The sequence below is a fragment of the Gambusia affinis genome, linkage group LG22, assembly GCF_019740435.1.
Source record: "Gambusia affinis linkage group LG22, SWU_Gaff_1.0, whole genome shotgun sequence".
Taxonomy (NCBI): domain Eukaryota; kingdom Metazoa; phylum Chordata; class Actinopteri; order Cyprinodontiformes; family Poeciliidae; genus Gambusia; species Gambusia affinis.
The window spans coordinates 21,387,981-21,400,656 of NC_057889.1; the positions used below are offsets into that span (position 1 = coordinate 21,387,981).

Below are 12,676 nucleotides of genomic sequence, written 5' to 3' on the forward strand. Positions count from 1 at the left end.
TGACACAGCCAACTGGTCTGAGTTATACATGTCAGGAGCTTCATCCCAGTAACACTGGGCAAAATCTTTCCCTACAAAACCTGAGAATTAAAAGCCAAATTGCTCTCTCCGGTCTGTCTGGATGTTGACCAACAGATGGCAGTAGTGCTCTGTCACACAAAAAGCACCGACTTCAAACAGCATTTCATTAATGAATCTGACTGGATTCTCAGGAGGAAGCAGAAAAGGTTTGTCCTGCTCTGTCTGAAACCAGCCTGGTTTTACTCTGACAACAATGATGGCTGGGTTTTTATTTGTTAAGGCTTTTTCTTTCGATTACTCTGAAAGTTTCCATGCAAGTTAAAATTGTAAAATTAGTCCCGACCACTCACTCTGGGGAGCTCCTGGTACCATCCGAACACGTCCACTCCGATGAGCTGGAACAAGCGGCCCAGCGGCGGCAGGATCTGCTTGGTGATGTAGTAGGTGGCGTTGAGGCGCAGGCTGGGGTCCAGCAGCACCTCCATGGGCCGGCGCACTAGCTGGATGAGGGGCACGCCGGGCATCCCATACACAATCACATAGGGCACTCTCTCGCCCACGCGAGGCTCCAGGCGCCGGTCGTATGCCATCATCCGCCTGAGAACCCACAGAACACCAGAACCCGATGGGTTGGGCCGCCCGCTGCGACTCTGCTGCCTCACTGCTCTTAGAAACTAAATGGACTCTCCTAGTCTTTAGGATTGGCATATTTTCTACCATCTGACACCAAATCCCCCCACCCTCCTCCATAAGAGCTGAGTTGCCTAGCAACAGACACAGGTAACTATAAACCAGGCTGCTGCAGGGAGACAATGAGCAGTGTGGGGAAAAAAAGAATAAGCAGGTTCATGCTGCACATTTCTACACAACTAGTTGGGATTTCAGTGTGCATCGTTATATTGGTAATGGTTAAGGGTAGGAGTAAGCTAACTATGCCTAACTGAATGGATGTCAAGTCAAAGTTTAATATCATTAAAAAATACCAATGTATGTGGGTACGTTTGTTTTGACACTACTTGTGTTCACCAAATTAAGGTAATGATGTGTCCCTACAAACACTCTAAAAGTCACAATTCCCAATAAGTCCAAAAAGCACACAAGTCTGTGTATGTGTGTAAATGAGTGTTTTGTTTATAAGCGTTTCACACAAACACACCTGGTGAGCTCCAGGGCAGGCACGCAGGCTCCGGGCCGGTACGAACCGCTGCCTCGGTACTCCTTGGCAAAGGTCAGGTCCTGCATGCTAGCCCGGCCATCCAGAACCTTGACACACTGACGCTGGACAAACTGCTTCACCTGACTGATGTCCCGTGTCTCAAACAGCAGCTTGATGGAGCGCTCCAGAATCTGGGACACAGGAGAAAATATGAAGCTGTAATGCTGACTGGAAGAAGCAGTAGTGTGTTGTCTTCAGGTCATGAAAAGAAGCGACACATTGCAGCTGCCACAGTCCCCTGAGTGACTCAGCAGGCAGATCAAGGGAAACCAGCGCAGGAACGACTCTAGCACGACTGTGATTGGTGCAAAGAACTGTGACAGCAAGGGGACAGCGGTTTTCCTGTTACCTTGGAAACAGCGGGGCATCCGTCGCGACGCACAGTTTCTATCCCTTTGGCATCAAACACTGGCTCTTTTTGGTCCAGGCTCTCGTACATGTAGCCCACGTAGCGCTTCTTTGTCTGCAGCACGCAGGGCAAATACACCTGGAGCACAGAAACACAGTGAGGTTCCCGTCAGACATCACAGACCAGCTGCTGCCGGAGTTTGCGTTTTTCGGAAGCAGCTCCAGTTTACTTTCTCAAACTTGAGCTTGACAGGTTTGGGGTTGGTCGCGGTCACGGCCTCTGCGATCTCATGGCCGATCTTGAAGGCTTGCTCCTTGGTGGCTCCCTTCAGCAGAACAAACATGCTGTCGACACATGACAGAGACAAACATTCACCGTCTAGTCACTGGGAACCTGCAGGCAGCTCCACTTTCTCATTTACCTCAATCCAAGCTCATTTAACAAAGACCTAATGAGTGAAATTCTGCAGTGCTGGTAGATGGACTAAATTGTTTCAGGAAAAAGATGTTTTTAATTGTGCTGTCACAGTTTTACATTTTAAACTCATCAAAATGCCTAAAAAAAATATTCATTTTATTTGCAAAAACTATGAAAGGAAAAATAACACAGTTGATGGAGCATAACGTGAGACTTTAAACAGTGAGGAACTCTGAAGAAATAAAAGATCCGACATCTCCACTAATCATCCTTCAATCTTCTCCTCTCCTTCCAGAGTAAAACAGCTCTGCCTGAAGGTAGGGTCAGTTAAATGTCTTGTCTCATCAACCTTCCCTGCTGTTTTTCCATGGTGGAGGTCAGATATGATGGATCTGAGGTGCGTCCAGAACTCATGTGTGGTGAGGGGCAGTCAATCGATATCAGGAGTGTGTGTGAGATGTATGAGCTGCAGGAAGGGGTACAAGTACTCATGGTGAGAAATCGTACCTGTCTGTGTCTCCATAGACGACTCGGGCTCCCCACTTCTTGGTGTCGTTGACCAGCTTGATGGCTCTCTCCAGGGTCTCCCTGGCTTTGTGGACAATGCTGTCTCCCACCTGCAGAAGAACCACACCTCCATGAAACCTGTCTGAAACTCACTGTAGATTTGAGATATTTCACCTTCTTTGTGAAATATCTCAAGCTCAGTTAGACTGGATGTTCACAGTATTCTGTAAACATCAGTTATCAACCATTGCCACCAATTAGCATTTGACTTTAAGTGTGGACTTTGAGTAGACCAAACTGCTCCATGTTTAGAGCTGCCATCCTGCTGGAGGTGAACTCAGCTCAGGCTCTCTGCAGTATAACAGATTATAACTGCCCAGACAACAAGTTCTTCCAACTGAGGCGCAGATCTGTGCAGCTCCTCCAGGGTTACCATGAAGGATTAATGCTCTCCTTGCCCAGCCTGTCAGCTTAGGTAGACCTCCATGCTCAGATGATGGATTGGTCTGTGAGATGTTCAATGTTTGGGATGTTGTTGTAGAAGTGAACCCTGCTCCCCAAGGCCTGACCCGTCTGCTGGTCTTCATAATGGCAGTTGTTCACTAATGTTCTCATTAAGACTGACATCAAATTATACACAACCGATCCTTGGATGCACTTGATTTGATCAGATTTTTATTTGCCAAAATGTCAGTAAACCATGTATCCTTTTCCCTCCAGAGCAGAAATACATGCTATTTTGTGTTGGTCTGTCAAATAAAATCTAAATATCGAGTTTGTGGTTGAAAACAATGTGAAGCTGAAACATCATACGTTCGCAGGATTCTACATGTAAGATAGAAAAACATAATCTCCCTATGTGGTGAGCGTTGGGGTGTTCAGTGAACAGGATGGCTGCTGATGACCTCACCTCCACACTGGGCATGCGTCCTGAGTAGTTTGCTGAGGTGTAGCCAAAGGTGACGTTGGCAATGAGCTTGAGTCCAAGCTGCCGGGCGTCCAGCAGCCTCATCAGGGCCTTGTCCTGCCTGTAGCTCTTCATGGACTGCTTCACCATGATCCTGGTGCTCAGGATCTCCTCCAGCATGCGAGGTAGGACACCTTTACGCACCGACGACTGAACGAACACCCACACACACACACGCACACCCCCACACACACACACACACACACACACACATATATACAACTTCAGTCTGAAAAAATTATTTTGCCAAGACAAACTTATGGAGACAGTTCTGAAACAGCTGAGGTAGTATTCTGGAAGGCGTCGGAGGTTCAGAGGGAGCCGGACCTTTACGAAGGCGATGCCGCTCGGGGACACGGTGATGTCATTACGGAGCTGGTGGAGGAGCTCAGGAGGAACCCGCAGGGAGGTGCAGCCAAACTTAAATTCATCCGGCCTAAAGAAAAGAAAAAGGCAACGATGTTCATTATCATGATGCTCAAACTGATGAGCTCTAGTTCAAAGTCTTCAGTAAGAAGACTGAACACATTACAGCAAACTAACTCTGCTTTGTGATTCAGGAAGTCTCATAGTAAACAAGTACACACTCTCCATGGAGTACACACACTGCTGTTAGCAGCGAGTGCTACCTGCGATAATCTCTAAAATGAAATACTAAAATTTTAACATTTCAAAATATTCTAAAATAAAAGCACAAAACAGAATTAACAGATCAGACGTTTATAGAACTGGATTTTGAAAACAATAAGCCTCAAAATCACTGACAGGTGTTAAGTTTGCTTGGAAATACAGTCGCCATAGGAGCCATCTATTTTCTTGTTCAACTGTTTAATTTATATAAAGAGATCAAAAACAATTTATAAGCTAAACTAGACTATACAAATAGAAAACGTTTAAAACTTCTGAATCTTGAAGATTTCCATGTCTTCCTCTGAATGTGCAGCAGAAACCCTGCCAGCCACTACTTTATTATTATAATTATTATGCAAACATATTCATGTTGAAAGGAAGTGTTCACCACTCCTGCTGTTGCCATGCAACAATATTAACCCAGCAGAAAAGCTCAAATAACTTGTAAGAGTGTATGTAAGCTGCTCTGAGCTCTCAGCATGTCTGTTCAATTCAAACTAATGAGGGAACAAAGCAAGGCGAGTTCTCGGTCGGTGCAGGTAGGCGTGTGTGTGTGTGTGTGGGGTCTTGTCCTTACGTTCCCAGGCTGTCCACATGGCCGAGGCATGTGGAGAAGCAGTAGTTGTATGCGATGACGATGGAGGGGTACAACGACTGGAAGTCCAGCACCACCACAGAGTTGCTGTAGAATCGGGACTCGGGCTCCATCACCAAGGGAATGCACTGCGGCGCCCTCTGCTGGGCTCGCTGCTGTACGCTGGGCGTCACCGGGATGTAGTTCAGGGGCTTGGCCACACGGAGCATCATGGACTCAACACGGTACTGAGGGGAGGAAGAGACTGATGACTGCAGGCAAAATTCTCATGGGCTTCAGAAGTTAAGAGTTAGTTTGTAATAGTACTGCTTATCAATATTCTCATCTATAGAAATTAGAGCAAGTCAAGCCAAGATTGGATCATTTTCTCTAAGTAAATACATAGTAATAATAATGAGGAAAGATCCTGACAAAAACTTACTGAACTGATACAAAGAAACAAGAAAAACTAAAATATTTTTAACATTTGCATTTAAAAAAATCCAAATGACTGGTTTAGACTTTATGCTCTATCCATTTAAAGTGGACACTAACATTACCCTGTTCATAACTGACTGGTAACTGGTAACTGTCACAAGCCTATTTTAAGCTGGTGATTGGTTGTTCAGGAGGTGAAGAAAACATGATTTATTTGGCAATAGTTGCAAGTTATCAAGGGTTCACACTAACACTCTTCAATGTGGAAGTTGCTACTGAAGGAAGGCTTGAAATTATCCGATTTCAGAATCTGTAAGGTGTCGACAAAGGAAGTCAGAGGAAGCAAAATGTAAAGCTGTGTATTTTACACAGTGGGGTGTTCCAAGTTTTTGTTTCATGTATACTGGGATCTTGTTTTACAACGTTTGTTCAGATTAATAATTAATGAGCGCTCATTACAGCAAAAACAGAAAAGTGCTTCAAGATAATCAGACTGGCAGATCAAAGCAAACTGCCATACAGCTGTGATCGCTGCATTTCAACAAAAAAAAAATAAAAAATAAAAAAATCACCTAATGTAAAATGTAATAAATATGGTTGAATAGCTTACAGAATGTAAACATACTGCTTTCTGAGTGCAGCTGCGTTTACAAAACAGCATTAAAAAGGTAAGCTAAATGTTTAACAGCAAATACCAGCTATTAGGTTGGAAAGTGAAAAATCCCCAAGAGTTACCTCACCGAGAAATGCTGCAGCACAGAGATGCAGTGTGTTTTAGGACACTACTAACAGTGTGTATGGGTGTGTGTGTGCGTGCGTGTACCTGGGATCCTCGAGTCAAAACATGGAGGAACTGGATTCCAAAGAGCCGGGCCAGCTCGCTGGTTCTGCCAACGATGTCCTGCTGCTGCAGCAGCTGCATGGTGCCGTGTAAACGACTCACATAATGATCCACCATTTTCCACCTGCAGCAACATGCAGATCAGAGGACACAGTCTGCTTTATTCCAGAACAGGTCGGGTCAAACCATCACTGCTTCTGTGCACCCAGCAATCCCTGACCGGCCCGTTTGGCACCGCAGAGCGTTGGATAACAGAACATGGAGTGTGTCACTGTGCTGGACCTGTGCAAGTGTGTGACGTGGTCAAACCAGTCGGACAGCGTGCGGGGGCTGTAGAGGGGGAAGCGCTGATGGAGCACGTGGAAGGCCACGTTCTCAAAGCTGTAGTTGTTCAACGTCACCTGCAGAGCCGAGAAGATCACAATGAGACCTGGGCAGGAGTGAGTCATTATGTCATCATTCATCAATTATTCTGATGATTAATCAAAAACAATTTCTGGAGATTTTCTAATTAACTACTTTTTATACAATATTGAAAATATATTTGAAAGATGCAAATCAACAAATAATTCACGACAAACATTTTATTCCCTAAATTGCAATAAAAGCATTCCTTTACTGAAAGCAACAAAGGATGCACCTGAAGTTAAAAACATCAACAGTACACTGATCTGTTGATTCATTTACAGATTACAACCAGTAAAGAATTGGTGAGCAAAAGATGCCCAATAGGACATTTTGTTTTATAGAATTTGAACCAGGTGATGTTTAGACTGGGCCACTTGAGGAGTTCTGGGTGGAACAGATTTATCATGATAAAGACTCCAAACATACAGCTACAGTAAGGATCTAAGAACATTCGTGTCTTAGAATGGCCCAGTCAAAGTCGAGGCATAATTCCAATTGAGAAATAGCTGCAAGGCTTGAATGTTTTTTTGCTTTCAGAGATTCTGAGCTTTTCTGCAAAGAAAAATTTATCTGAGAATGTGGCTAAAAACAGATGCATGCCGTCCTTTATTTGACAAAAAAAAAGAAAAAAAAATTCTAAATACATTTTTTCTTCTACTTTACAATTGTGCACTAATTTGTGTTGGTCCAAAACAATCCCCAGTAGTAAGTCCAGGGGGTTAAGGTTAGAGTGAAGGTGACATGGAGACTGTCTTTTTAAGATAATGCCAGATACTGATGAAAAGAGCAAAAGTCTATCAAAACATTTTTGATGGCAATAAATGTTTTTTTTTTTAAATAGAAACAGCAGACTGAAGTCACCACAGCCTGAAGAGAGAAAGCTGGGAGAGGAACCTGCCTCGCTCTTCATCACCCTCCACAGGTTGAGGGTGACGCGGCCGATGATGTTGATCTCAGTCATGGTGTCGGCTCCGTACTCGTCCCTCTCTGCGGCGAAGCGGTTCTCCTTGGAGTCACCTGAGGACACGCAGAGCCAGACAGAAAGCTAATTAGAGAGGCTGGCAGCTGCCTGAGGCGCTCCATTCAGCCGGAGCTCCCACACAAACCCACTGTCATGGAGACGCACGTCTGCCCACACAACACACACTGTCCACATGTGCTACGCTCGGTCCCAGGGAAGCCTGCGCTAGCACTCTCAGCATTTTCAAAGCAGAAACCTCTCTCCCTTTCATACACACACACACACACACACACACCCCTCCTAATATCAATGTTAGGATTTCTTTTAGAAATTCTCTGCGGAGCAAAATCATAAAAATAAATCCCGACTGCAAATTAACACTCACATCAAACTCACACAGGTACAATCTTTTCCACAAACCAATGTTGGCTTTTGGAACCCCCCCCCCCAAAAAAAATCTCCTTGTTGTTGAAAGCTGCTAGATCCCCAATGCAGAAAAGTTATCAAAAATATGTTAAAATTTCTCTGTGAGGAGGCAGCAGCTGCTGAATCTACACCATGTTTCATATTTTCAGTCAACTTTGACTGTTACAACAGAAGCGATTACTATGTTTGTAAACACTAACTCATATGGCTTTCAATGTTTATCATCATGAAATCTTAGTGGGAATTATAGATCATTTTAATTAAGGATGGACTCGTGCTTTCACTGTGAGCAAGACTAAGTGCCAGTTCTAGTGATTATTACAGCTCAGATTGGAAAGTTTAGCAGAGTTTATTCTCCAAGACAAATGAAAAAAAAGCTCCCAGGATTGTTACACTGTGAATGTTGTTTAGTTTGAAAGTGTCTGGTTAGTGCTCTTTGTGGTGTAAAGAAATAAATCAATGAAGTTACATACTGCAGCTTTAATAGTGGAAAAAAAAAGAATAATGGACATATTAGCAAGAATGTTTCTCTGTATTGATGGTAGATTATGAGTTTATTTCTCTGAACTGTGAAAGCCTCAAATCTTAAAAGTATTGACTTGTTCAGAAACTGGAGCAGCCTGAGCCTGAACCACCTCCAGGTGAGTCCTGGAGGTACCTGGAATCCGTGACAGCTGCTGGCAGAGGTCCACTCCTATTGCAGCGGCGCGTTGAAGAAGGTAGCCCCATGAATGCATCTGCACCTCGTATCCCAGCAGGATGTCTGGGTCAAACCTGCAGGAACAGCATGCAGACTGAAAGCAGGATCAACGACTCTTCTCCATCTGAGTGGTTCACTCTGGTAGAACTGTACACAAAGCGTCCCCAGTCAGTGAGAGAACACACACCTCCTCATGATGGCAATGAGCTCCTGAAACAGCATCTTCTCCTCCCTGGCGTAGGTAACTTGTAGCCCGGAGACTCCTGACCTGACCAGCAGCGGTGCCTTCGATCTGGAACCTGCAGACGGATCCCAACAGCTGCATCAGCCCAGGTTCACTAACATGACTGAAACACTGAGGATCACACAGTAACATCTGGACCACTGACTACAGGCTTTATTACACCAACCAAAACAAACGCAGCACATCAACAGACTGAAGGAACAAAACCATCAGTAGGGGGCAGAAGACATTATGAGAATTCAGATAAGATATATTTAATTGCCACTCCACCATAAGATAAATAAGATGTCATTTTTACCTACAAGTGAAAATGATTGGATAGTGTTGACTGTATTCTGTATGTTTTAGAAGCAGCATTCAGCTTCTATGCACCACAAATCTGGAACAAACATCAGGAAAATTGCAAAACATCCATAAGACGGGATGTTATGGATCTAAACTAAATCTAAACTAAAAACCCAGCTGTTTAGAGTTGACAAATTTGTTCAATTCAGTTCCATTACTACTGTGTTCAATGCGTGAATTGTTTGTGTTATTTCAATACGACCCAAAAAACTAACAAGATGTTGATTTAAGAAGGTGACAAAATAAAGTATAAAAGAGAACAAAAGTTTTCCATTGGGTTGGTGATTAGTTCACACTGCTCAACTGTAGTTCTTTTAATAATAATAATAGTAATTATTCTTATTATATATTTTTCCTCATTCATGGCCTTCTAAATATTTTGTCCAATGTAATTGCTAAATATAATTTTTACCGGATGTACTTTTGAATAGAGAGAGTAGTTGTGATTGGTGGGGTTTTAGATTTGTAGTTTGTTCCGTAGTATGTTCAGTTTTTCAATGAAAAATTGAACATACTATTGTGCACTGTTGTATGTTTTAATTTAATGGTTGTGCATTCTCAATAATGATATCTATACCAACATGTAGAGGGACTTCACCTTGACCACAGCTTTCATGGTCTTTGTCCACCATGATGGCACCTGTCAGCTGAGTGCCGTCTCGGCCCTGCAGTGGCGCGTCGGAGCTTAAGCAGTAGAATAAGGCACATATTGGGTCAAACTCCGGGTCAGGTTCCAGGTCCCGGCGGCTTCTAGCATGGAGCTCCATTCCCATCAAGGTAAGGTACTGGACCTAAAGAGTCAAAACAAACTGTAGAGTAAACTAAATATGGAACTTGCAAAAAGAGAATTCTGAAGATAAAATTCACTTTATTTCTATAGAAATGTCGTCTCAAGACCATCCATCCAATTAATGCTAGTTCTCAAACAGCACCGTATGCTCAACTAGTGATTCACAGCAGATTAAAGGGTTTCTAAGGGAATCTAGTAGATTGTATCGAGTCATCGACTTGCAGCATTTTATGTTTTCCTGCTGGACGAAAACATAAAAGGCAACAAGTCAACTTTTTAGTCAGAGACAAAGTTATTTTCAAGAAAACCACTAAATATCTGTCTTGTTCTTACACCGTTTAGTCAGTGATGTCATTACTTTGCTGCTGTGAGTCACTGGTGTCACTTCTTTTTCCTTAAAATAATCAACAAATGTGGGTATGTGAAGGTTTCCTTTGCACATTCGGTCCCATTTCAGTCCAGTGAGTCTCCTTCCAAGCTTGAATCAAGACTGTATGTACATATTTATACAAATCAAACATACAAAGGAAATCATGTCGGTCTCATATTTGTCATCTTCAGTGGCATGGAAAAAGAGCTCTTTGTCATAACTGTCTCCAGCAAAAATGAACAAAAAGGGAAAAATAAATCACCATCCTTGATACCACCATTTTTACAATCAGTCTTGTTGACATTATAATAATTATTGAGGGAGAAATTTCTGCCATTGACTGTCTCTGCTGCAGTTTTTTTTTTTGTTCTATTAAAATTATTTTCCTAGTTCTTGAGTGTTTGGAACGTATTTCTTCCATTCCAAAGTTCTACTGGAGGTGTGGAATGGATCCTCTCCAGGATCAGTGGTTGTTACAACATCAACAACTCAAAGCCATCAACTAGGCAACTTTAGTTGTTATCTAAGGTTTTAACCTTAGTTTAATAATTGACATTATATGATGGGCTGAATGTGAATGTGTTGTGCTGTAACTAACACTGATTTGCATGGAGTTGGTACTGAACCTGACCATTGGAATGAAATCATTTGAAATAAATTGGACGCCACAAAAAGGAAAATAAAAAAAAAAATCAACAAGACTTTTGTTTTGATTGATCCTAATTAAACATTTGAATCTACTTATCTAATTACGTCAGTAAGATGTGCCACATGAGCGAGGTGTGGACCCGGACCGGACCACAGCAGCTGCTGGTCCCAACCTGTCCTGTGGAGTGGCTCACCTCATGCAGAGCTTTGGCGTCCTGCAGATTCTGCATGCTGACCTTGAAGCCGTACGAGTTGGCGATACTTGGCCCTTCAATCTGAGACTGTTCTTTCTTTGGCACATTTATAGCAGCAAACTGGTTCTGTGAAGAAAACAGAGAGCATAAAAAGACCCCGACAACAGGTCAATCACACAACATGAGGCTTCAGCCCCGTTAAAATAAAAGATAATACTGCAGTCAAACACTGAACTGTAAAGTGGAAATCACACAGACAGGGGTGAGTTCTAACCTTCATTTGTGTGGTCAGTAAAACTCTCCTCAAAGGATCGGCCTGGCTTCTTCTTCTCTGAGAAACAGGATCCTCTGCAGCAGGGAAAGATCAGGACAAGAGCTCAGTTAACAGCAGAGCCGCTGGGTTAGACACATTTATGTTTACACATTTACAACATTTATGTTCAGATGGACAAAAACCTAACTTGTCCTGCTGATTGATTATCAGCAGCTGGACACTGTTTCCCAAATTGTAAACAAGTTTCATAAGCCCAGGTGTGCTGAGAAAACAGGTTTTTAATGCTTCTTAAAGAACCAAAAAAGAAGCAGGTCTATTTATTCAGAAGAAAGATAAACAAGTCTCTAAACACTAACGTTTTTAACAGACACCTTTAAAAACTGAAAATGGCATTAAGCAAAATACATCAGTATGTATTAAACCATGCTTGGGCCAAAACGATTAATAGAATTAATGGTTCATTGAAATAATTGTCAAGTAATTTAGTAATAATAATTGTTAACTGTATGGTCTCAAAAGCAGGCCATTTAACTCAGAGAACACTATCAGAGTAATAATTACACCATAAACTGCTCAGAAGATATTTACGTTTTGCATTTAAGATGTAAAACATTCTTTGTCTGTAAATATGTTCTACCCAGAAAAACTCAAATGGCATATTTAGTTTCACCTGGTTTAAATTCCCTAAGAATATATGAAACTCCTTTTGTTGTCCAGTTATTAATAATAATAAAAATAAAGCGATCAGCTCTACACTTTACTGATGTCACGTCCAGCAGAAAGGGCCGAGCTTTCCACATGTTGAAATAGTTTTAGCTGCAGATGCATCCTTTGTTATAAATGATCAAATGTTCACTAAAAGGAAGCTTAAAATGCTACGGCTTTTCAACGCATCAGGCAGCTGCACACATTTAGACAGTTCACTTCATTTCCATTTGACATGTTGTGCAGCTGTGAGTTATAATAGATTAGAACCATTTAGACTAGATCTAACATTGGTTATTGTGGAATTTAAAATATATTGTGTTACAACACTTTGCATTAATCTGATGGTTGAAGAACCTGAATAAAACATTGAAAACAATAAATATCTTTCATGTTGAGCTCAGATCTATTTATTCAGTAATTTAGCAGCAGAAAATGGTGCTTATGGCTGAAAATGGTTGCTTATTTAGTCGATATAAGGTTTTTAATTAAATTGTGACAAATTAATTACAGACCCTGTAATTAATTAGTAAATTAGTCCCACCACAAGTTAATAAGTTCAATATATTTCTATTGCTTTCAGTCAGAAAGTAACTAATAATGCAACATCTGTTTGTTCAGATATGCAACATGAATATGAACACTCTCTCA

At 42.0% G+C, this 12,676-nt stretch overlaps 1 protein-coding gene across 1 annotated transcript in view; it reads right to left on the bottom strand.

The window, feature by feature from the left end:
• rev3l (REV3 like, DNA directed polymerase zeta catalytic subunit) overlaps positions 1-12,676 on the bottom strand; it is a 55,341-nt gene that overhangs the window by 2,111 nt on the left and 40,554 nt on the right. The window contains exons 15-30 of the mRNA XM_044105645.1: positions 11,321-11,394; positions 11,047-11,172; positions 9,643-9,835; positions 8,643-8,754; positions 8,414-8,529; positions 7,267-7,385; positions 6,243-6,361; positions 5,943-6,084; positions 4,685-4,929; positions 3,805-3,913; positions 3,421-3,627; positions 2,511-2,620; positions 1,816-1,930; positions 1,587-1,724; positions 1,178-1,368; positions 372-618 (exon numbers count right to left, since the gene is read on the bottom strand). Of these exons, the coding sequence (XP_043961580.1) occupies positions 372-618; positions 1,178-1,368; positions 1,587-1,724; positions 1,816-1,930; positions 2,511-2,620; positions 3,421-3,627; positions 3,805-3,913; positions 4,685-4,929; positions 5,943-6,084; positions 6,243-6,361; positions 7,267-7,385; positions 8,414-8,529; positions 8,643-8,754; positions 9,643-9,835; positions 11,047-11,172; positions 11,321-11,394 (2,363 nt within the window). The remainder of the gene's footprint in view (positions 1-371; positions 619-1,177; positions 1,369-1,586; positions 1,725-1,815; positions 1,931-2,510; positions 2,621-3,420; positions 3,628-3,804; positions 3,914-4,684; positions 4,930-5,942; positions 6,085-6,242; positions 6,362-7,266; positions 7,386-8,413; positions 8,530-8,642; positions 8,755-9,642; positions 9,836-11,046; positions 11,173-11,320; positions 11,395-12,676) is intronic.